The sequence below is a fragment of the Mirounga leonina genome, unplaced genomic scaffold (genome assembly GCF_011800145.1).
Source record: "Mirounga leonina isolate KUSES-001 unplaced genomic scaffold, KU_Mleo_1.0 Mir_171, whole genome shotgun sequence".
NCBI lineage: Eukaryota > Metazoa > Chordata > Mammalia > Carnivora > Phocidae > Mirounga > Mirounga leonina.
Genome location: NW_023270436.1, coordinates 15086035 through 15111225, shown reverse-complemented (window position 1 = coordinate 15111225; position 25191 = coordinate 15086035). Strand labels below are relative to the sequence as shown.

General features: G+C 51.0%; 1 protein-coding gene across 2 annotated transcripts in view; it reads right to left on the bottom strand.

Annotated features, from left to right (window-relative positions):
* The window catches only part of HSPB8 (heat shock protein family B (small) member 8), a 67593-nt gene extending 56299 nt beyond the window's left edge, over positions 1–11294 (bottom strand). Inside the window, exons 1-2 of one of the 2 annotated variants that reach the window (XM_035017111.1) lie at positions 10475–11294; positions 4382–4445 (exon numbers count right to left, since the gene is read on the bottom strand). In XM_035017111.1, coding sequence (XP_034873002.1) covers positions 4382–4445; positions 10475–10841 — 431 coding nt within the window. In that variant the 5' untranslated portion in view covers positions 10842–11294. The remainder of the gene's footprint in view (positions 1–4381; positions 4446–10474) is intronic. The other variant, XM_035017112.1, reaches the window with a different exon arrangement.
* Positions 11295–25191: the final 13897 nt, after the last annotated feature.

Below are 25191 nucleotides of genomic sequence, written 5' to 3'. Positions count from 1 at the left end.
TAGCAGAGACTTGGGGAAATCAAGTGGCAGGCTCAGTGAGTGAGAACCTCAAAGGGATTTCTGAATCCAACTCTGGTTCCAGTTCTGAAGCTATTTTTTTTTTTTTTTATGATTTTTTGATTGTTTTGGGTGAAAGAGACAATCTGGAACATGCTTCCTTCAACTAATTACCAGAATTGTGAGAACATGTTCATGGCCTCATTGGGATGCCATTATTAATAAAGATTATGGGGGCGCCTGGGTGGCTCAGTCGGTTGAGCGACTGCCTTCGGCTCAGGTCATGATCCCAGAGTCCTGGGATCGAGTCCCACATCAGGCTCCAGGCTCGGTGGGGAGCCTGTTTCTCCCTCTGACCTTCCCCCCTCTCATGCTGTTTCTCTCTCGCTCGCTCTCTAATAAATAAATAAATAAAATCTTTAAAAAAAAAAAAAGAAAATAAAGATTATGAAAACTATAACCTTCTGAGTACTTTCTATGTGCCAGGTAGTTCACCTGTGTGTCATCTCCTCTAGTTGTTGACAATGATCCCACCAGGCAAGTTCTGTTACTGTCTCCATTTACAGACAAGGAAATTGAGGCCAGAGAGGTGAAGTGACTTGCCCAAGGTCACACTGCTGGAAAGAAGCAGATGGGAATGGAATTGGAATCTTGGCCTCCAAAGTCAGAGCAGCTGATCATGATGTCCTATTGCCTCCCCCGGCACCAGACTTTTGAAAAAAAAGGAAGCCAGGAGGGTTGATCAGCATAGATCTTTCCACTGGTCCAGGATGGCCCTGCTTGTTAGAAATGCAGAGGTTTTGATGAAAGAACCAGGCAAGGAGGCAGACCCATTCCTGGCCAAGGCAGGATCCTTCCTGAAGGGGGTGGGGAGTTTTTGCTGTGAGTAGCAACATGTAACCACATGAGCCTCATCTACCCAGGAGACTCCTGCTAAATTAGAGCCACAGAGATTAACAAGGGACCTGCTGGGAAGGAGGGAAGAGAAAGAGGGAACTTGGGCAGTGGCCAAGTCAAACTTCTGAAGCACAGAGGAGGCCAAAAGTCTGGACCTCCCTCCCACTACTGGGGATGGGCCAACTCTGTTTAACTATTTGCATGCTAACCCATAGCACACCTGATGAAATGGGGCAGGGCCGCCGCGATCCAGAGCATGGCCTTTGCAGGCAGGCAGACCTGAGTTCGAATTCTGATTCTTCCTGACTGTGTGACTTCGGGCTAGTGAGCTAGGCTCTCTGAACCTACCTCCTTATAGGAAAAGTGGGTTAACGGTTGGTTTCTACCTCTTAAGGTAGTGCGAGAATTACACAGGATAATGAAAGCAAAAGGCTTAGCCCAGTGCCTGGCATACAGTAAGTGCTCAGTAAGTGTTAGTCGTTATGCAGTCACTGGCTGTAGGAAAACTATTCCTCTTGTATTCTCTTTCAATCCTTCCATTTGCATCCAAACGAAGGTCTCAGCTAAGTGTTAACATGACCTAAACACCTTTAGCCTCTATCCCTTGCTATTTTCTGTTTTTAACAAATAGAGAGCTGATCTAAGGCTTGGACCCTTAGGCAGACAGTGCTACCTACTCAACCGCATTTTTCTTTCATTGGATTTGTTTTATGATTACCCTCTTCAGTGAATGTTTTAGTAGGAATTTAACTTTTGCAAAAGTGACCTGATCAAAAGGAAAAGAAATCTTAAGCAAATAATAATATGGGAATATAAGCACATAAGGCAAAAAGTATTTGACGATGGTCTGTGAATGACTGCAATCTGGTCTCACCTAACCAGGTAGGAAGGCCATGGGCTTTGAAGGTGGGGGGACCTGTGTTCAAATCCCAGATCTGGCTCATTACTAGCTGTGTGACCTTTGTGGGATTCCAAAATCCCTCTGAATTTCAATTTTCTCATGCAGAAGATGGGCTTAATAATACCTACTTCATAGGATTCTTTTAAAGGCGAAATAATATTAAACCTAACCCCCTCATCACATGGCTCTTGACACACTGCAGATGTCAATAAAGGCAGAGCAGATACCTGGGAAGAGATGGAGCAAGGAACTAAAGTTTGCTTTGACTCTGAGCATCTTCCATTGATGATTTCCTGAGTCCCCTGCTTCCTGTCCTCCCACCCAAGTTGGGTGTGGAAAGATCCCATCTACAGTCTTGCCCTGCCCCCCAACCTGATCAGCAAATTCCAAGACCTCTCCTTCTCCCCCTCACCCAGTCAAAATGGCGCCTTTCACATGGGGATGGATGTGTTGGGAAGAATTTCCTAGCCGTGGCAAAGGCTGTAGAATCCTGCCTGGGAGGAAATCTCCAAGGATCTCAGTCTGGCTGAAGGAGCTTCCCTGTCCTCTGATGACCGGAGCTTTTCCTGGGAGAGGCAATGGAGTCTCCTGAGAGTGGGCCAGGGCCATCCTTGGTGTCTAGAGTCTGGGCAGAGCCAGGGCATCCCAGGAGGTTCCAGCTGCTCTCGTGTGACTCCAGCCTTGCAGAGTTTTTAAATAATATTAGTCCCCATGGACTGAACACTGAGTCTGGACCCCATGCTAAATGCTTTACACGCTTCCTCTCATCCCCCATCACAGCTCTGTCCATGAGGGAATGTGGGGACAGAAGCTCAGGATAGTTCAGGGAGCTGGTTCCAAGTTATCCACTTTCTTTATCATGGAACCAGGACTCCCTACGTCCAGAGGAGCGTCAAAATACTTAGCAACTGGCCCAGTGGGACAATGACCCACCAGAATGGATGGATACGTGCCACAGTGATGGAGGAGGGTGCTGGAGACCCTTTGTTTCTGGAATGTGGGGAAGCTCGGAAGGTCCTGTGGATAGGGTCAGGGTGGCCAGGCTGGCTAGGGAGGGCACTTGGGGGGCTCAGGACAATGGCTAGTCCAATATTGTAACAAGTAGCTCTGCTCAGCTGCTGGACCCCAGCTGTGCCTTGAGCAGCTTTAGGCATTTCTGTCTGGTCAAGTCACCCCAGCAAGCTGTTTCTCGGAGGCCTCGGAGATGGGGAAATCCACATTTTATAAAGATGATTAACCCCCTGACTTCTTTCCAGCTCAGTCCCTTCCCCAGCGTTGCCTTGCCTGTGACTCCATCCTGAGACCTTATTTGAGTCTCTTCCAAGAAACATCAGCTCCCCCTGCACCTTTCCCCCCACCCCCTTTCCTTTCCCCTCTCCCTCTGAGCAGCGTTTCATGTGGCTGCTATACCAGGGAGAGGTGTGGGTTTTGGGGATGGCAGGCGAGCCAGCGAGCGTGAAGAAAAACAGCCGTTTGCCTTATCAGGAAGCGTCCATGGGCTTCTAAGAACTCCAGAGGCGCTGGGCGGGTCAGGACTGGGCACATGGCAGGAGAGACAGGCCTGCCGAATCCCAAAGCTGAAAGAAGCCTCAATGCAGCCAGCACACTCTCTTCCAGCCCCGGGACATTTCTGCCAGGGCCAGGCGTGGAGTAAAGACTCAACACCACCACCAGTAATAGTCACAACAAACTGCCACTTCTGGGGACCTACTGTGCACCTCTGGAATCAACACCCACCCGATCCCTTTTACGGGTAAGGAAGGGGCATCCCTTGCTCCAGACATGAGCGTGGCACTCAGGGTTCAGGGATCGGTTGGGGGCTGTTCTAAATTCAAATCGTAAGGACTCTGGGCAGGTCTCTTCACCTCTGGGAACTCAGTTTCCCCATCATACAAGGAGGGGAATGTCTCTTCTGCCCGCAGCAGAGATTAAATGCACTGACCGGGACAAGACTTTGGGGCCAGAAGCGTACGTGGCCGAGTGCTGCCGTCTAGAGGGTGTGCGTGGGAAGAGGTATCCCTCTTCGGCACCTTGCCGCAGGCTCCCTCCCTACGGTTGGCTTTGGTTCACTGGCCCAGCCTGGTGGTCTTCCTGGTGCTGGCATGATTCCCCCAGGCTCAGCCCTTCCCACACCCCTCAGCAAAACCTGCCCTTCACGTGTCCCAAAGTCTCAGCCTCCAAAGCCCCCCCGGGAGGAAACAGCAATGTCGGGACACCTTCCAGCTGCATGCGCTAGGGAAGGCGGCATGCTCTCCCGGTGGTGGTGGGACACTCAGAGCAAGCAACCTTCGCAAGATTCTACTGGGCATTTGGGCATCAGGGGACAGGCCCTCTTGATGGTGATGGAGATACTCCCCAGACATACCACGTGGGTCGGAGAGTGCCCCGATTTTCACGGAATCACAGGTTTGCTGTGACACCTTCTCCCCTTTAGGTGTGAGGGGTGAGCGGTGAGGGTTCAATTCCCCGCCCTGGGGCTTGTCTTGAAAGAGAGATGCCCAAGAGGGAGACACACCAGATCTCGGGTCCCAGACACTACCCGCTGCTCCGCCCCCACCCTGGAAAACACACCGCCAGGGGACTTACTGGATTTTCTTTGTGAAGTTCTTGGAAACGATGCCACCTTCTTGCTGCTTCTCTTCATGTTTGCCTAGAAGGGAGCGGAATGCCACATGTAAGCATCTATGCCCCTGGACTTCAGTTAGGACTCGGGCTTGGGTTCGAATCCTGCCCCAGCCCTTGCCCCTTCCCCACCCTTTGGCTCAGGGCTCAGTCTGGAGACACCAGTTGTCTGAGCAACCTCAGCCCTTGCCCCCTAGCCAGCCCGTCAAACCCGGAGGCTAGCATCCCAGGAGGGGTGGTAGGAAAGAAGTGGGGTCACATGCTGAGGGCTGGCTTGCCACCCAGTGGGCTTTACAACGCACAGAGCCTTTCCTGGCTCTGAAGGTGGGCTTCCTTCCCCCTTGGTGACGGAGGCGGGAACTGAGGCCCAGTCATGGGTCCACAGTCACCCAGCAGGTGCACGGCAGGCCTGGGCTCTGAACCAGCTCTCCCTGAATCTACGCCAAGTGCTGGGGTCTCACGCCCCTCTTCCTGTTCCAGCTTGCAATGAGCTCTTTGAGCCACATTATCTGTACCTAAAACGGATGAATTGCCTGGAAGTAATGCTTCAATCTGCTAAAAAACAAAACAAAACAAAAACACCCAGAGTCTCCAAAGGAGGGGAGGTCTCCTTAAGAAATGACACATCAGACATCACAGATTTGAAATTCTACCTGCCCCGCCTTCCACGGGGTAGCAGGGGAGGGCAGTTCTTCTTCCTCGGGAAGGAAAAAGGTAAGATTACATGAAGGTTTGGGCCCAAACTGGCTATCACCTTGCAATTTTTATAGCAACTTCTGAGCCTCCTGGCCACTCTTCAGTCTTTTTTTTTTTTTTAATGGGGAAAGCCTCTAATTTTTCTCTCTCTCTCTTTTTTAAGATTTTGTTTATTTATTTGATATAGAGTAAGCACAAGCTGGGGGCAGGGGCAGAGGGAGAAGCAGACTCCCCGCTGAGCAGGGAGCCCGATGCGGGGCTCGATCCCAGGATCCCGGGATCATGACCTGAGCCGAAGGCAGACGCTTAACGACTGAGTCACCCCGGCGCCTCTCTAATTTCTCTTTACACACACCAGATTAGTGCCCAGTGGAGCTTTCTAGCTCCTATCTTTTATTTGTTCCTCAACTGTGGGGCCACATTTCCCGGCCAAGAACCCTCATGTGCACAGCGACACCCTTCTGAGAAGCTTTGGAATCCAGACTGTAAATAACCCTGTGGGATTTTTTTTTTTTGCAGCCCTGGTTTTTTAAAAACTGACAATTTATAGGTGATTACCTTATTAATTGCTTTTTTAAATTATTCATACTTTCTTTATTAATGACTTTGTTCTGATTGTAAGATAATACAAGGGTATCCTAGAAAATGTAGAAAATAAAGAAATAAATGATTGAAACCCCCCGACGAAACCACATTTTTGTATAAGTTCCAGACTTTTCTTTCTAAGTTACTTAGGCATGCATAAATGTTATATGGCATAGGGGTATATCATGTATTTTAGCAAATAGGATCATATTTTATGTTACGCTCAAAACTGCTATCTCTTGCTAACACATGATATTTTTCCATGTTACACCAAATATTCTTCCACCACGTGACTTTTTAATGGTTGCACAACATTCCTCTGTAGGGATACATAAGTTCATTTAGTCACTCCCTGGCTTTTGGGCACTGAGACAGATATGTGACCTTAGAAAGAACCTATCGCACCACATTGCACCGAACACCCTTACAGCTGGATCTTTGCATCCAGCCTGATGCCTTCTTTAGGATAAATTCTAAGTTCTAGGATTTCTGAGGCTTGATCTGTATTGTTAAATGGCCCTTAGGAAAGGCTGCATCCGTTTATTCACTCACAAGGGGGGCAGAAAGTGGTGCCGGATAGGAATTCGTTTTTAAACCGGAGTGTCTGGTTACCCAGAACACACTATGCTCTGAAGGTGCTGGGAGAGTAGATTTGGACCTGCCAAGTCCATGAGTACCAACTGTCCAGCCCTAACCCAGGCCTGTGGCCAGGGGAACATTGTCTGTTCCCTGAAACCCTCCCCAGAGCCCAGGCCTCTGGAGGCCTGCTTCCCCTGGGGACCGGCCAGTGCCTCTGACTCAGCCCTTTTGCACACTTGGTGTCCTGAGAATAATAAACAATGATGATGATCAAAACAATAGCAATAACAGACTCTTACATAGCGCTTACTTGGTGTCAGCCACCCTCCCAGCCCCTGGCTACAGCTCCTTCTTTAATTTTCACAACAACCTTAGAAAGCGGGGACTTTCATTATTACCATTTTGTGGATGGGGAACGGAAGTTCAGAGAGGTTAAGTGATACGCCCAGGGTCACACAGCTTGGAAATGCTGGAGCAAAGGGATGTAGGTTTTGGACTTTCAGTCCCTGCTCTAACACTTCTTAGCACAACCCCATTCTTCTCTGAGCCTCAGTTTACTCTTCTCGAAAATGGGGATGGCAACACCTTCCTAATTATTGGGTTGCTGAGCAAATGAGAATGAGTCACAGGATTGCTTTGTAAGTTGTAAAAATGTTGTGTGAGGGTGAAGGTTTGTGGCTTATTTTGATGTCCGGGAAAGGACCGCTCCTGAAAGGCTAAGCTTGCCTGTCCACACCCTGAAAATAGGGTATTGGGGTTAGGGAGGGGAAGATCTCTGAGCAGGCACAGCTCCAAGATTTCCATAAAGAGAAGCCTGGTTGAAAATGGATGTTGCTACCGGAGGTTCATGTTGAAGCTTAATTTGCATATAATTTGAATACCTATTTATTAGGGCAGCTTAAGGATTATGAGTGATTTTTAATTTCTGATTTTGCTTTCCTATCTACATTTTCTACCGTGGAAATATTTTATTTTTGTAAACAGAAAAAAAGTAATTATGATTCTTTTTTTTAAAAAAGAACTCATCCGGAGGCCAGGGCAAGCCAGAGGCCCCTCACAGCTACTATTTTTTCAACATGCCTCAGAGAAACGTAGGTGCCAAGAAGCAGGCATCAGCACTTCGGGGAAAGGCATTGGCCCAGCTAAAGAAAGAAGGTGCTGTTTCCAGGGGAGGCGGAGGCCCTGGGATTAAGGAGAAGGGGTGGGAATAAGGCCTCTGGATTTTCCAGTTCCTTCTTGGCCAGGTCCTGGCCCAGTGGCCCATGAAGAGAATATTTCTTGGCTGGTGGCTGCAGGGTAGGAGTAGGGGTGGATAAGGCATCATGGAAAGCATTTAGTCTAGCATTTTCCAAATACTTCCCTGGAACTAGACACTCAGATGTGGTCAGATAAGACAGGGCTGCCTCCAGAGATCCACAAATTACCTAAGCAAATTCAAAGCTCTGATAAGTCCTGCAGTGAGGAGACCTATTTATAATTTTGTTTCCTCTGGCACATCTTTAAAATTCTGGGCCACCTATCCTGCATTTCTTAGATACCTATTGATATCTTAAAATGTACCATTTGGCAAATACATACTGATTGAGTTCAATTCCTCCTAAGGAAAACTGAGGCCCAAGAGGTGGCAGGATTTGCCCAAGGCCGTATAAGCAGAAAAAATCCAGCCATCCTGACTTGGAACCATCTAAGCAGACCTGGCTTTGAATTGCAGATATGTGCCATGGAGGACAGGGGATCTCAGGTGAGTTACTCTCTCTGAGCCTCAACTTCCTCACCTGTAAAGTGGGTATCACAAACCTACCCATATTTCCTTGAGAGTCCATGTGAGGAACCAGGGAGCCAACATACACAGGCATTGAGCACAGTGCCCTGCACCAGGTGCTTGAGGAAGAATAGGTCTGTCATTATGTGATAACAGGAGAAAAGACTGGATCTGATTTTAAATGGAGCCCTGATATCAATCTGATTTCTTAAATCCATTTGTGAAAGTCTCTGTACGTACTCTCAGGGGATTTGGATTCTGTCAAGCTGAGGTTGCTAAGTACACACCTGGGAGGCATTTTTACAACTTTAAAAGGCTTTGTCTGCCTTACTTAAGCACCCAACAACCCCATTTTACAAATATGGAAACTGAGGCTCCATGACCCGCTCAAAGCCTCATGCAGAGCCGCTGGATTAGTAAGGTACTTCTCTGGGATCTCAGTCTGGAGTTGCCACAGCCCAGTTAGTAAGAAGCACCTAGAAAGGAGAATGAAGGAAACATCCTCCAGAGGTCTCCTGGAGGGGCCACAGGGCATGGGAAACCCTCCAACCTGGGGTGGAAGATTCTGGAATCCCAATTAAAACAAAGATGGGAGAGGTGTTGGTAATAATCCCCTTATTCACAGAGTGCCAGACAGACACTGTCATTCTCCCCATTTTACAGACTCTCTGCATTTATTATCATATATTGTCTGCATGTATTTTTTTTTTTTTTTTGTCTGCATGTATTTTTAATCTTCCCTACAGACTTGCAGGCCCGATATTATTACACAACCCGTTCTGCAGATAAGGAAACTGAGGCTCTGAGTGGTGGGAAGACTTTCTTGTCCTTATCCATCTGGCAGGGACGGGACTGGAACCCAGGTCTCAAAGAGCATCTACCATTTACGGTCTCCTGGGGCCTTGCTCTGTACCCAGCATTTTAATAACAGCAACATCACAGCCGTAGGAATACTGATCCCTCGTGTTCCAGGCAGCAGGTCCACACTGGACATGCATCGGCCCATGTAATACAGCGATCCTCATGCTGCGTAGCCACTGGAACCCCCATTTCCAGGTAAGGAAACAACGCACAAAGAACATAAACAATTTGCACATCCTGCTGGTCCATGGCAGAGCCAGGTTCAACTGCAGCCAAGTTGGGAAGGCCCGGCTGAACACCTCCATCCGCACGTGGCCCCAACATGCCTCGTGACACCCCCCCCCTCCCCGAGCCTCTGATGTTTATAATTCTGCCCTGCGAGGCTTTGAAACTCCCCCTACACGCCGCCCTGCCCTGCCAGGCTTGTCTCTGCCCAGCCTGGCTTTGCAATGGCTTTTACTGATTTTCTGGCTGGGAGCCTGCCAGGAACACACTCCTTTTAATGCAGCCTTAATTGGGAGGGAAGACAGAGGAAGCCGTTCCCCTGCTGCCCTGCTTAATGGGGACTGAGGCTCCTGTCTCCTCTTCCTTTCGCCCAGGCTGGGAGGTGGCGCAAGCCCTGGGCCTGGAGTCCTGGCCAGGCCCAAACTCTTCCTGCTGGCTGCTGACTCATGGCGTGACCTTGGACAAGTCCTGCTTGGGCCTCAACCTCCTCAGCTGTAAAATGGGAGTAGACAGCCCCGCTTCCCAGGGCTGGAGTGAGTGAGGATTATCTGGTAGAAGGAATGTAAGAGTCTTAGCCCAGTTCTTGGTACCCAAGTGCTCAATAACCTAGGTGCTCAATAAACCGTCAAATCGCTTCTGGCCTCCCAGTTCCCAAGACAGCCTGGGTTTGAATCCAGGCAGCTGTGGGCATGTTACTTTAAGCTTTCTGTGCCTCAGTTTCCTCCTCTGTAAAAAGAGGAGACAAACAGGCCCCACCTCTTCTAGTTGTTTTAACTGAGATGCTACCGGTAAAGCGTGTAGTATGGTGCCTAGCAGAGAGTAAGCGCTCAATCAAGGTTACCAGTTAGAATCGTTATAGTGACTCTCATGCCTCAGTTTCCTTATCTGGGACAAGGGGAGGTGTTCTTCTTGAAACCTGTGCTGATTATTAGCTCTATCATGGCACACCCTTCTAGACTGGGCTGTGTCCCTGGGGCGCCGAGAGTCCTATCTCTTGTCTTTGTATTTCTTCTATGTCTGTTGAACTCATTCTTTACATGAATTTTTTTTCTGTCAAAACATGTGCCGTGGTTTCCATTTCCCAGCCCCTATTCTGACTGATACAGCCCCCAAAGGCCCCCCCAGCTGGGTCAGGTTGAGGTGTCTCCCGGAAGCCAGGACAGGAGCGCTTTTCCAGAAAGATAACTTCTGTGGGCTCTCTGGGCTGCATTCCTCAGCCCTGAAGTCACCTGAGTCACACGCTGCTGTCACAGCTCACCCTCTAAGGGAAGAGACGGTCTCTTGACTATTCCCGGGGCTGAGGCCTACACCCCTCTCCTGGTTCTCTCTCACTCCTGCCCCTCACTCACCAGACACTTCCACGTATCCGTCTTTCGTCTTCACCATCAGCTCCTCTGGCTTAAAGCTGTGCACGTTGACGCACACTTTCCAGGGCTCCCCGGGGAAGGGTGGGGGACTTCTGCCCTCCCCAGGTCCCCCAAACCTGGCTGCAGCCGTCGGCCCCCGAGGCACCATGCCTGACCTCAGGGTCCCAGGCCACCCCGGGGAGAATCGAGGCAGGGCCCAGTTGCGCCATGAGGCCGTCAGGTCGTCGGGGAAGGGGTCCATGCCAAAGTCATCATCCAGCAGGCGCGAGGGGAGGGACGAGTCCCGGAAGGGGTCCCGGCGCAGGCGGCTTGGATAGTGGCAGGAGAAGGGCATCTGACCGTCAGCCATGGCTGCTGAGCTGGAGGGGCAACGGAGGCTCAGAGAGAGGGAGCCACCTGCCCAAGGTCACACAGCAAGGTGATGTGGGGGGGTGGGGGCGCTGGCCCTCCGAGCTTATTCTTCAGCTTCAGAAAACGCTGAACCATCCGCTGCCAAGGACAGAGGGGGTACCCGGCTGGGGTCCCAGCCCCCAAAGGCACTCCAAAGGCGACCACCTGCCGGCCCAGCAGAATTCCAGAGGGCCCCTCACCGGAGATCAGCCAGTCACTGTCCTCCCAGGCTGTCCAGGCTCTCAGCCAGAGCCGCTGAGACGTCTCATGGAGGAGCGTCAGGAGCTTAATAAACCCAGGGACGCGGGCCTAGAAACTTCCCCTTGCTTCTCCTGGGCTGAGAGCCTTCTATTTATTGCTGCCTGGGGCTGGGGGCGGGCTTTGCCAGTGCCTCCTGTCACAGGAGTATTCGGAGGTGATGAACCAGTCCCCGAGAATCAGCTGAGGGAACAGCTGGGCTCCCAGGGGGCGGGGAGGGGCCTTGGCGGCCAAGTCCAGCCAGCCAGTCCGGACACTCTCCGCCCCGGCTGGGCTCAGCTCCGCCCCCGCCCGCCGCTCCCTCCCCCGCCCGCCTCCCCAAGTCCGGTGCAAAGACCGGCTAGGCTATTAATAACCCTCCGCCTGCCAGGGCTCCGGTCACCCGTAATACCTTCCCCAGAGCCTGCTGCGTCCTGCCCGCCTTGGGGACCTGCCGAAGGAGAGAAGAGGGATGGGAGCCCAGTGGATTTGAAAGCAGGTGGCCTTGGGCAGCAATTCCCCCCGCTTACAACCCGACCTGGGAGCTTGCCTTCAGCGTCCTCTGGGAGCAGTAACATTATTCCCTGGGCATCTGTGAGCCCGTCAGTCTTCCCACCTGTAAAATGGACATAATAGTAGCCACCTCGTGGCTGTGTCCATGAGGACCACATGAGGTGATCATCCTTAAACATTTAGCAGACTGACACTTTTATATACTCAATTTTGAGTTCTCAGTTACGTAAAGCTTGCTGTATGCTGGGCCCTGTTCTAAGTGCTTTCCAAATACTAAACTGCCTTCAACCACAGTAACAATCCTGTGAGGAAACTGCCCTAGGAAGTGATAGCCAATGGTAGCCTCTATTAGTAGTAGTAGTCCTCGGATTATGACTGCTAATAATGCTAATTATCAGTAGGTGCAGTGGGTCTGGCCTGAACCCGTCGCCCAGAGAGGACCTACTTGCTAGATTTCCCTGTTCCTCCCCCAGAGCTTCCGGAGAATGAACTTACAAATTGTCCTTTGACCTAACGGCCCCCTGAGCTTGGGTTCCAATCTTTGATCTGTCCCCAACAACAGGTGGGCGATTTGGGCATGCAGTTCTCCATCTGTGGGCTGCAGGGTCTCAGCCCTGCCGTCCTCACAGGGTGGGGTGGGGTGGGGTGTTAAGGAATTCAGTGAGTCACTGGCTGAGGAATCAGTTTGATGTTAGGCAGTGCGGGCATGAGGCCGTTTGCTAAAAATAATAGTATGGAGAACAACCACCACCAGCATTTACAGCCTCTTCCTACGGACCTGTCTCCATGGGGAGCCCCAGGTTGCCCCTCATGTTAAACCCTCGCAGCAACAACAACGGGGGTGTTCTCCCCACCCCCATTTTGCAGGTGAGGAAGCAGAGGCATGGCTCCAGGGTGGCAGGGCCTGGGGTTGGGGGGCACCTGGGTCCGCGCCGAGCTGACTGGTGGAGACCCCCACTCTCCCTCCCCCACTAGCCCAGATAGGGAGACTGAGGCGCCCCCCTCCCCCATCCCGAGTGAGTGACCAGGTCCCCACTTGACTCTGGTGAGATCATCGGGCTCGAAGCTCCAGGCTGACGTCATGGCCGGACACAGAAGCCTGGCTCTCCCTGTCGTTACAGCTGGGGCGGGGCTGGCTGGGTTGGAGTCCCAGGGGGGAGATTCACTGCCTGCCACGGAGAAGAAAGCCGGCCCTGCCTGGGACCTGGCCTGGGACTCCAGTTCGTTTGTGTGTGGATTTGGGTGGGTGGAGCGGTGATTGTGTTTATGCCCGGATGGGGCTGTGTTTATTTATGGGTGAGTCTGCTGATGGGCGTGAGCTGGAAGAACCTCCTTCTTCCTCTCCCAGTCTCTTTGCCACAACCCCGCAGAGACTTCATCCACCTTCTCATTTCAAGGATGCTTGCAGCCCCGAAGCCAGCAGGAGAGGAGAGGAAGGGGTGCAGCTAGAAAGCAGAAATAGCGATCATTAGCATTTATCCAGCACTTTCCGTGTGCCGGGTTCTGTTCTAAGCCCGTTGGATTTATGTATCTTAACTCACGGAATCCCTCCTACAACCCTACAAGGAAGGGGCTTTCATTAACCCCATTGCACTGCTGAGAAAACTGAGGCTCAGTGAGATTATGTGACTCACCCGAGTCTACACACCCGGTTAAGTGGCAGAGCTGGGATTCGAACCGAGGCAGTCTGGCTCTTGGCCCCTCTGCTGCATTACCTCTTATAATCACAGGCATGGCTCACATTTATTGAGCGCTGACTGTATACCAGGCCATGTGCTCAGCACTTTATTCATGACCTCACTGGACCCTCATGGTTCGGAGAGGTGAAGCCACCTGCCAAGGGCCACACTTGGGGGTATTTGGGGGCCCCCGGGTCTCGTCCAGTCATCTTCCCACATGCTTGCTGTATGCTGTCCACCCGCCCCCAGATTCTCAGCATATTTCTGGGTCAGGCCAGCCTTCTGTTTTGGGAAGCTGAGGAAGGAGGCAGATGCTCAGCCTGCTGGCCCAGCCACCTGGAGAGGGGTCAGTAAACCCTACGGGCTGTCCTTAGCCACATGAAAACATGGGGCCAGGCCCAGGAGGAGCCAGGGAGGGAGAGGGGCCGCCAGGCTGGCTCTCCCCGGGAAGGAAAGCCCCTGTGGGATTCCTGTGCCTGTTGGGGCGGGGGTGGGGGCAATAGTAGGCCCCAGGGTCCAGAACAAGTGTTCTTTGGGCTGCTTTCCTCTTAGAGCTTTCACCTGGGAAGGACCACCGTTCATCCTCTAACAGACAGTTCAGGAGGAGGGTGACATCACCCTGCAGTTGGGAAACGGGGGCGGGGGGGGATCCAGAGGGAATGGCAGCAGCCTGAGGTCACCCAGATAGTGACAAAGACTCCGTTGGTTGGCTGCCCACTTCTGTGCTCTTCCCTTGCACGGCAGCAAGACCCCACGTTCCCTCCTCCTCTAAGTATTTCCAGCCCCCGGCCCTGCCCAGCCTCACACCCCTTCACCTGCAGGCCCAGCCCTAACCCTGTGTGGGGTGGAGTCTTATCGGGACTGAAGGAGGAGCCTCTGTGCCTCCCTCAAGTGCATGGCTTTCGGGACCGGGACGCATTTTTGCTCACTGTTTTCTCTACAATTCTAGGGCTCCGGAGCTCTCGTTCCGGGCATGGGGCCGATCCTGGTCGCCTCCCGCATTCACTCAGGCTCCAGGTCCAGGAAGCCCCGTCTCAGAGTTCCCTCCGTGGACACCCCCGGAGCCCAACACATCTTCCAGCAAACGGGGGGTGCATATGCTCATGTCTTTTTTCCTTCCCTTTCTCAGAACCCCCAACAGACGACACTAGTGGAATTTCCAGCACATTCAGCTCCAGGAGGGCAGGACCCTTGGGTGTCTTGTTCACAGCATCATCCCCTGTGCCTAGAAGGGTGCCTGGTGCCTTATAGGAGCTCAGCAGATCTTGGCTGAGCAGATGATGTCGTGTTAGCAACCCTGGGTCTGAATCGCCTTGCCCACGTGGGACAGACCCTGCACACAGTAACAGCACTAGAACAGCAACTACAATTTCCAGGATACTTAGAAGGGACCAAGTGAAATGATTTCCAAGCGTGCTGTTTATTTATTTCTCACAACAGCCCCCTCCCAGAGGTTCATGCTCTCATCATCCCCATCTTACAGATGAAGAAACTGAGGTTCAACAGGAAGGAACTTGTCCAAGACCACCAGCTTGTGGCTTCTAAAACGCCGCTGTGTCTCAATCTCAGGCCCAGCCCCCCAGGGCTCTTTCCTCCAACAAACGCCCGTGCAAAAACAGATGATTAATAAATAAAATAAAATAAACAACCCACGTGCTCCCTCCCTACACAAGTCAGTGCCCTCACAATCCCACACAGCTAATGCTTATTGATTGAGCTCTAGCTTCCTCTTACTATTATCTCCAAAGTTCTTTCCAGGGATCACTTGCTCTGACCACCTCTATAGGTAATAATAATAATAACACTTATTCACTTTCTGAAATGTAATTATCAGTATACTTTGTTCTCCTTATCACTGAGAGTAGTCTCTGAATAAAGATGAGTGAATCTTCAGCTTCCAAAAAAAAATAATAATAATAATAACACTTATTTAACATTTTGTAAGAGTTGTATTTTGCATAAATCAATTTATTTAATCCTCCTCCAATTTGCTCTAAGATCAGTGTGATTATCCCTGTTCACAGATGATGATATTGAGGCACAGAGAGGCTAAAGAACTCGCTGAAGCTCAGTAGCAGAGCTGATGCTCAAATCCAGGCAGTCTGGCTCCAGAGCCTGTGCTCCTTACCACCACGTGATTCTGTGAATAACAACCACCCAAAGCACAAAACAGTAATGGTTCCCACCATTACTTGAGACCCCCTATGTGCCAAGCTCTACCAAATGGCCTGTATACCCTACCTCTCTTCATCCTCATGATAAGCCTATGAGGCAGTAGTATATTGTTAACCCCATTTTATGTTTTTTTAAAGATTTATTTATTTATTTTTAAAGATTTTATTTATTTATTTGAGAGAGAGAGAATGAGAGACAGAGAGCACAAGAGGGAAGAGGGCAGAGGGAGAAGCAGACCCCCTGCTGAGCAGGGAGCCCGATGTGGGACTCGATCCCGGGACTCCAGGATCATGACCTGAGCCGAAGGCAGTCGCCCCACCAACTGAGCCACCCAGGCGCCCTTAAAGATTTATTTATTTATTGGACAGAGAGAGAGGGAGCTCAAGCAGGGGGAGCAGGAGAGGGAGAAGCAGGCTCCCTGCACAGCAGGGCTCGATCCCAGGACCCTGGGATCATGACCTGAGCCGAAGGCAGATGCTTAACTGACTGAGCCACCCAGGTGCCCCCAACCCCATTTTATGTTGAAAAGTAAAGGCACAGAGTCAGATCTGTGCTGATGGCTAAGCCGGGACTCTTCGCTGCCTAGTGGGGAGCAAGGGCTCTCCGAATCCAAAGGGACCCAACAGACCACAGCTGACCTTCAGGTCACCAGCCCACCTCTCCCTCTACCTCCTCACTGGGTCTGGAAACTTCTTTTAGCCCTTGCAGACTTTCTCAGTAGAACACCAGGTGACGCCAGGAACCCACTGACATTGGGAGCCTGGAGGCTGCCTGGGACAAGCCATCACTGTGTTGGCCAGAGAGATCCTTACGTGTCAGGAGCGTGAAAGCTGCTCAGAGCCGGGCCAGGGGCCTGGGGTTCAGTGGACTCAGTGGGAGACAGGGAGTCAGGGGTCAGTAGGGGCACTTCTTACCTGCATGTGTCTCTGGGATAAGGGAGTCAGGGGTCAGCTCATCCCACCCCCCTCTACCTATTTTCAAAGAGGGACTCCCCCGCGAAGGGCTCTCAGGGCCCCTCTACTTACTCCTGAGCTTATCACGGCTTCCGAAATCTCCTCTCAGGGCCCGGATAATTATTCTGCATCTGCCCCTGCTTGAGCTCCCTCTCTCTCTGTCCAATAAATAAAATAATATCTCAACTAACCAGGTCTTTAAAGAAGGGACAGTGTTAGCACTTACAGCTTAAGAAAGACAGTAAGGCCTGGTGGGTAAGAACTTGAACAGAGGGGCCTGTGCTGCTCTAGGTCAGTGGCCTAGTCTCTCTCAACCTCTGCCTTGTCATCTGTAAAAGGGGGACGACAATAGTCGTCCACTGGCATGGATTGTGAGGTGGGAAATGGTTGGGGAGGTGGGCATGGGCCAGATGATGTAGGTTCTTGTGGACCTCATTTAGGAGTTAGGCTTTGTCCTGAGCACTTTGAGTACCCATTGAGCTGTTTGGAGAAGGAGAATGGTGTGATGAGATCTGAGTTCTAGGAAAATCACCAGCCACTGGGTGGAGAGGGCACTGGGGGACAAAACTCCAGGGAGACCAGCAAAGTAGGGTCCAGGGAAGACGGTGGCTTGGGCTGGGCTGTTGGCTGAGGAGAGAGAAAGGGTGGACGTAATCCATGATATATTAAAGAAGCAGAAGCATTTTGACTGAGGGACTGCCCTGGAGGGGACGAGAGGGCACGTCAGATGTACTGCCCAGTGTTTAGACGTAGGCAACCGGTGGGTGGTCGTGCCAATTAATGAACACACGAGGAGGGGCAGATGCGGGGAGTGGGGAGACTCCATTCATTATTCATTCATTACATATTTATTAAGTTCTTCTGTACAAAGCACTGGCCTAGGGGCTAGAGATGGGACAAAAGTCTCTGTTCTCCCATCTGTCAAACAAATAGTTGAATCAACAATTAAAATAACTTTAGAAACTGAAAAGTTTCATGAAGAACATGAAGGCTCCTGGCTACCTTTCTGATCTGATTCCCTGCTGTCATCCACCCGTCGCTCACTGTGCTTGAGTCCTGTGGTCTCCTTTCTGTCCTTCGGACTGTTCCTGTCTGAGGACTTCCCTCCTGCTCTTCGCACAGCCTGTGACACTGTTCCCCCAGATCTCCTCAAGACTGGTCTCTCACTTCATTTGTGTCTCTACTTAAATTCCACCTACTCAGAGAAACTTTCTCCAACCATGTGATCTACAGTCAGGTTCTCTTCCGTCAGCTGGTTTTTCTTCATAGCACTGGCTACCTATTCCTCTCAGTTTGGGACATTTAGATCGTGCTGTTGGAGGCACTTAGGCAGAGGGCTGGCTCAGATCTTTGGAGGGCGGGAGACCTGGAGAGTCTGTAATCTTGAGGCCCTCCTTCTCCAGCGGGAGCTGGTTCGACCAGTTGGTGTCCAAAGGCAACTGCTTTGGAAAGTTCTGTTTTGTTTTTTGTTTGTTTTGTTTTGTTTCTTACGTCTGGGAATGACCTCTCCTAGGACGGTTTAGCCTGAGAGGGTTCTCATGGTTTGTGCTGGGAGGGGAGGAAGTTTGGAGGAGCTGAGGAGGATGCATAGAGATGGACGAGGAGAGCTGTAAACAAGATATCTCCTTCCGGGGACTGTCTTAGTTTCACCCTGAATATGAGTTAGGGTTAATTTTAGTCGTGAGCAACAGAGAGTCAAAATCACAGTGACTGAAAGAAAAGGGAGATTTATTTCTTCTTAATATTAAAGTCCAGAGACATTCTGTCTTGTTGCTGGCATGGTGTCCCTGCTCCGCAAAGTCCTCAGAGACTGAGACTCTTTCATCTTATTGCTCTGTTTGTATGGGTTCAATTCCCAAAGCCACCTCATGGACCACGGAGCCACCTGAATTCCGGCCATCATGTCTGCATTCCAGCCGGCAGGAAGGAAAAAGGGATGAAGAAGAAGGGGGAAAGCACATGACAAATCACTTCTATAGAAATACCTGGGGGCACCTGGGTGGCTCAGATGGTTAAGCATCTGCCTTCAGCTCAGGTCATGATCCCAGGGTCCTGGGATCGAGCCCCACATCAGGCTCCTGGCTCAGCGAGGAGCCTGCTTCTTCCTCTCCCTCTGCCTCTCTCCCTGCTCATGCTTTCTCTCTCTCTCTCTCTCTCTGTATCTCTGTGTCTCAAATGAATTAAAAAAAAAAAAATTAAAAAAAAAGAAAAAGAAAAAGAAATACCTGGAAGCTACCGTGGAAAATTCTGCCTGTATCTCATTGGCCAAAATTAGTCACATGGCCACACCTAGCTGCAAGGATTGCTGGGAAATGCTGTCTTTATTCTGGGTGGCAATGAACCTACTTGAAATTATTACTATGGATGAAAGGGCAGTGGCTGTTGGGAGGCAACGAGAAGCTCTACCATATCCTGAGAGTGTATAGATGGATTTTGCTGAACCATCCTAAAGGCTTCAAGTTGGGCTCCTCTGGAAAACTAGTGGGGAATATGTCCTTCTCTGCATCAACATGTTGGTATTTTCATACGTAAAAACTTTGCCTGGGATTTCAAAGGATTCACAGACTCTCTGAAGCCCAAGCATGGGAGGCCATGGATTCTGAATCTAGAAATAGGGTTCAAGGTGAGGGAAACCGAAGGGAAAAAACCAAACTCTCGGTGTGTGTGAGCGTGTGTGTGTGTTTGTGTTCCAACCCCTTTCCATTTGGCAACATAAGTCTATATGATGTGGTTGGTGTTGTTTATTTTGGGTTTAGATTTGAGAGTAGATTGTCAAAGGACTATAGAACTACTTGGGTTGAAAATGTTGATGAAATATCAGGGTGGAGATATACCTGGGGAAATCGCCAAGTTCTTGGGAGACTCTAGATTCTTTGGGGTGGAGAAGATACTCATGGAGGGAGGCAGCTGGGAGTGCCTCTCTTGAGAATTTGGTATTCGAGGTGATGAAAGGTGAGAGAATATTGGACCTTTGCCGAGGTGACCTGGAACCCTCCCAGAAACTCGTTGTGATCTTACCTAGGCAACTGAACCTACCCAACTCCCACCCCCTTTTGTGTCAGTAACAATGATACTAAGTCAGGGGCTGGGCTAAGTGCTTTATGTGTATCATATCTTCGTGGCGCCCTTTTGAGATTGATACTTTTAGCATCCCCATTGGAAAGATGAGGAACCGGAGGCTCAGAGAGGTTAAGCCGCTTACACAAAGACACACAGCTAGGAAGCAGCAGTCAGGCTCAAACCCAGGTCTTGTGACTCCCAAGCCACTGCCTTTTAAAGATCACACCTGTCTCTAACCCTAGGGACTATACCCCCGAGCCTGGCACAGTGCTGGATGAATAGTAGGTGCTCACATCCGTCTGCCTCATCCCCATGCTGCGTTCTCTCACTCCCAGGGAGGGACACAGCTCCTCGTGGGTAGAATGTGTGCATGAGAGATAGGGTGCCTGTGTGGGACACGCTGTTGCTTTGCCACAGTTCTCCTAGCCATACTCCGCACCTGCAACTTAAAGTAAAAATTAACCAGTTCAAAAATGCGTGGGATTTAGAAGGAAGCAGATCTGGCAGCCCCAGGCAGATTTAATCATTTGACAGACACAGTGCTGGGCATGGCCCTCCCTCCGGGCACACAGGGATGGGGGATGAATGAGGCAGACAAGGCTTCTGTCCTCTTGGAGACGGGCAATAAACAAGTAAACAAACAAACTAGGTGCGGACAGTAGAGCACTATGGAAGGAATGCACGGGGTAGGCGGGGGACCAAGAGCCTACTTTTGGCAGGTGGAAGTCCTTGCTCTGGTCCTCTACACACGCAGTCGCCCCTGCCTGGGATCCCCAGTCCTCCCTCCTCTTTCCTGAGCTCCCTTTCCTGGCCTGGCCCATTCTGCTCATTTCCCAGGCCAAGGGGTCAGTTTCTTCTGTGATGCCTTCCGAGGTGGTTTTAGGCGTTAGGCGTCCCTTTGGACTCCCCGCATCCTGGGGTCCAGCTGTGCCACTTATTAGCTGTGTAAGTGGGGCCACCAGTCTGTGCCTCAGTTTCTGCATCCGTAAGATCAGCATAAAAATAGTCCCTGCCTCATAAGGCTGTTGCAAGGATGAAATAACGTAAGTAATTTAGGTTAATATACGTCAAGGGCTTGGAATCGGTCTTACGGGAGTGTGGAGGGTTGTTGGTCGTGCTGTCTTTACTGTCGCCGTGGCTAAGAGCCCACCGACGCTCTCACACCGAGCGGCACACATTTATGGTGTCATGTAATTCAGTGGTTCCCAATCCTGGCTTCATAGCTGATGACCGAGGAAGCCTTTGAAAACCCCGCCCCCTGGCACCCACCCTCAGCAGCCCTTGTTATTGGGGATGGTGGTGGGGCACTCAAGGGTGTCTGGCTTTGTAAAGGTCACAGTTCACTCTGATGCAGAGCCAGCGTTAAGAACCACCGGCCTGACCCAACTTCTTTTCACAGGTGAAGTAACTAGGACCCAGCGGGGCTCGATTTGCTTAGGTCACAACGCAAACCAGGGCTCTCGGCCCCTGCCTCTTGCGAAGCTCGATTTTCTGATGTCCTCCTGCCTCCCCTGCTTGCCTGCCTGCCTTCACCCCGAGGAGAGGCTGTGCGTGTTCCTAGGACTGCGGAAGGTAAGGGTGCCGGCCGCAGGCTGCCTCGGCTCCATCCTTGTCCTGAAAGAGAGCCATCGCCCAAGGCCGCCCAGCCTCCCCTGTGCTGGCTGGGAGGGGGTGGGGCGCCTCTTCAGACCAAGAGCCAGAAGAACACCCGATTCCCCTAACTGGGAGCCAGAGCAGGAGGTAGAAAGGCAGAGCCCTCTTCCGTGAGTCACTGAGGGACGGCAGGCCTCACAACCTCCTGGCAGCCACATTTTCCGGAAAAAGTCCTGGGGGGCCCTTCCGAAGGGCTAGCTCTGAGTTATGGGGCTCCCACCTTCAGAGGCAAAGAGGTGCAGCAGAAACGGTCCTGGAGCCCACGGACTGAGATTCAAATACCCTCTAGCTATGTGGTCCTCCCTCTGTGACCCTCAACTTTCTCATCTGTCAGATGGGGCTAAACAGGGTTGTTACGAAAAGGAAGTGAGTTAAGCATGAAAAGGGCTTGGCACAGGATCACTGATCCATAAAAAGTTAATTTTTATTATTACTACTACTATTATTTATTGATGAAGCCTCATAAGGGGACACAGGTTGCGGCCTTACCCTAGCCTGTTGGGGAAGAAAGAAATCGTGCGTGTGGTGGTGCTGGTGGGCCCCGGTGGATAGCAATGGATTTACCCCAAGGAGGTTGTCCCATTCAAATGATTTTTTTTTTTAAAGATTTTATTTATTTATTTGAGACAGAGAGAATGAAGACAGAGAGCATGAGAGGGAGGAGGGTCAGAGGGAGAAGCAGACTCCCCGCCGAGCAGGGGGAGCCCGATGTGGGACTCGATCCAGGGACTCCAGGATCATGACCTGAGCCGAAGGTAGTCGCTTAACCAACTGAGCCACCCAGGCGCCCCCATTCAAATGATTTTTAAGGGAGGTTTCCAGAGGGGCAAGATACAAGGGGATGCGACAGCGGTAACCTATTTTGTTTGCTCTTTCTCTCCTAGCTGAGAACCTAGTCAGGTATAGACAGGGCTGTGCTACAGGCCGGGGGCTGTAGCCCTGGGGATGGGGGTGGGGCAGGGCTGTCTGGGCCCTGGGATGATGTACGTTATCCACACATGTGTTTGTATAACTTTTTTTGACTTGCATAATGTTTGAAAAAAAGAATGGGTTACCCACGTTTTAAAAATCAGTACATTTTATCTAAAAATTCATCCTCTTGAGAAATGGGGAGATCTGGCAACACTGAGCTGAGCTAGCTAGCTGGATGTAATGTGCTGGGCTCCCTGGGTCCCCACAGTCCTAACGCTGCCCACTTCCCTCACCTGCCTGCCCCTTTGGGTGTTTTCAACCTCTGCTCCCTGTGGCAGGAAACTCTGAAGTTGGACACTGAGGACATATCTGGGGGGCCTTCACGGGGCCTTGCAGGAACCCCACTATTCCCAGCTGGCTACTTAGGGCTGTCTCCATGAGCCCCGCTCCCACAGTTCAGTCTCGGGTGAGGGAAGAGTAGTCACGCTAACATTCACTGAGTGCTTCCCAGGCATCAGGTATTTTTAGAGCCACATTCCAGTTAGTTCCCACAGCAGCCCGGGGAGAGAACTGTTGCTGCCTCCATTTTACAGATGAGAAAACTAAGCCCCAACGGGGTATCATCCTTGCTCAGCGCTACATAGCGAGTAATGGCAGGGTCTATCTTAGAATCCAGGTCTTTGGACTCCCACATCTGTGCCCTACACACCGAACTTCCTCCTGCCCATGAAGGCCTGGGAGAAACACGGTCCTACCAGAGAGAACTGCGTCCTCTCTGCATCAGCTGAAGTGCTGCAAAGCAGAGCTGTGCACAGCCGGGGGTCTGCCGTCAGCCTGCACGGATCCTATCATTGACACCGCGGCCTTGGGCAAGGGACTTGGCTTTGCAGGGCCTTAGTTTCCTTCTTGGGAGGAAGGAGATTCTAATGCCTACCTCCGAGGGTTGTGGTGAAGACTAAGATAATGCACGTAAAATGCTTACAGAAAGGTTTCCCCGAGGCATTCCGTGGATGCTATGAATGTCTATGTAAAACCCAAGTGCCTACAGGCTTGTTTTGAAGACTGAAGAAAGGAGGTGAGCAATGCGACCATGTGCCCAGGGGCTCTTGCCCCCCCTCCCTACACCGTCTCCCTGCCACACCTCCCCCCCTCCCCGCTTCTGGGCACCCCACGTAGACAGAGGAGGCTGGGCCACGTTTGAGAACACCATACCATGGAACCTTTTATTAGAACAGAGAGACATGTTTCGTACAGGCTGAAAAATCGGAAACCCCAGGAAGGTTATGCTTAGCTGTGGACACCAGAAATAAACAAGCCACGGCCGCTGTGTCACTGGGTAGAGGACAGGGTCCCGGGATGCTGGAGGACACAGGAGCTTCTCCCCGCTCTGATGTGGATGCTCCAGACAGAGGCTGGCTGCTCGGGCTGAGCTGGGCTGGTGGTGGGTCCCCCGGCATGGGGTTTTCCAGATGAGAATTCTAGCCCCCCGGTGGGGAGAAATGGCCTTGGGGTGCACCGAGCCTGCCAGGCTGATAGGGTGGATGCTGCTAGGTCCTTGGCCAATGATTGCTTGAGGGAGCAGCTGAGAATTGGGAGAGAAAAGACCCTGCACAAAGTCCTCACAGCAGGGGCCTGGCGAGAAAGAGCTACCGAGAGAGTGGGGCGTGGAGCCAGGAGGGTCTGAGCTCAAGGGAGTTACGGCAAACCAGATCCCCCCTTCCCGGGCCTCAGTTTTCTCATCCGACAAATGGCAGCATGACCTAGGTCACTGGCTTGTTCGAACAACTGTACAAAATGTGGTCTGACATGATGAACAGTGGTGAACTCCAGAGAACAGCAAAGCCTTCTTGGTCTCTCCTTTGATAACAGCTGGGCTTGGAGAGAAGGTCAAGCTCATATAGAAGGCTTCTTTGACCCAGGCTACAAGAGTCACCACTCAGGTGGCAGCATCTGGAGGCCTCCCATTTTTGACTGCAGGACTCAACTATTACCACCTTACCCTGCAAATGAGGTCCATGCCCTGGTTTTTTATTTCCTTCCTTAGGAGACATCCTTCGACCTACAGTTGGCAGAAGACACCAGGGACCGTATACCTGACAGTTTGGCGCTCACAGCATCAGAGGTGCAACCCCCGCCCTCTCCCCTGCCAAGAACACTTAGGCCAAGCCCCATTTTACAGATGATAACACTGAGGCCCGAGACCCACTCCATTTCATCCAGACACACACACACACAGGCCAGAGAATCACAAAGGAATGTTGTTCCAGTCTCTTTGGCTCAACTTGTTAGAAGATGAGGCATATCTTTTCTTGGCCAGAGAAAAGGAATTACAATTTTGTCTCTCTCTCTCTCTCTCTCTCTCTTTTCTTTCAAGGAGTTGTGACTTTTTAATAGAAGTTGGTTTGTGCACAGGCATTTTATTCTGCAATTAATTTCCATCAAAATGAGGTTTTCCCGGAGATAACCAGTGTTTTAGTTCCATTTGAGCTTAATTTGTATGACTGAAGACTCCGTTTCTGCCAATTCCAATTTGCGGGGTGATTCTAGCACTCATTACCTGGGTGATCATGCCCCTTGCTGCAGACGGCCGCACCCAGAGCTGGGAGATCACCGATTTCCAATAGCAATTCAGGGAAAGAGGTGGTCCCTCTCCTCTCCCGATACCACTCAATAAATAGGCAATAAATTATTAAATAAGCCATGTTCTGATGAGGGGCCCCCCCATCATGGTATTTACAATGCAAAACAACCCTCCCCCCCAAAAAAAACCCTCAATAAAGAAAAAAAAGTCCAAAACAGCAGCCACAGACAGAGGGGAGATGCCAAGTCTATCCGTATCACTGGGTCATTGGTGCAGAAGTGAGGAGGAAGAGGTTGCGATAAAGCATTGCTTGATGACACTGGATCTAGCATGAGCTCCTCAGCTGGAGGCAGCTGGCTAACGGAGGAGGGAGCGGTTGGAGGAATCCTGTTTGTTTTTTAATCAAACTTTTCTATTTAGCTGGAGAGTGAAGCAAGGCAAGACACATGCTTGTGTGACTATTTTGAATATTCGTGGAAAAGAATAGAGCGGAAGAAATTATGGGAGTGGGACTTAAAAAAAAAGTGCTTGGGAACCTTTGGGAGC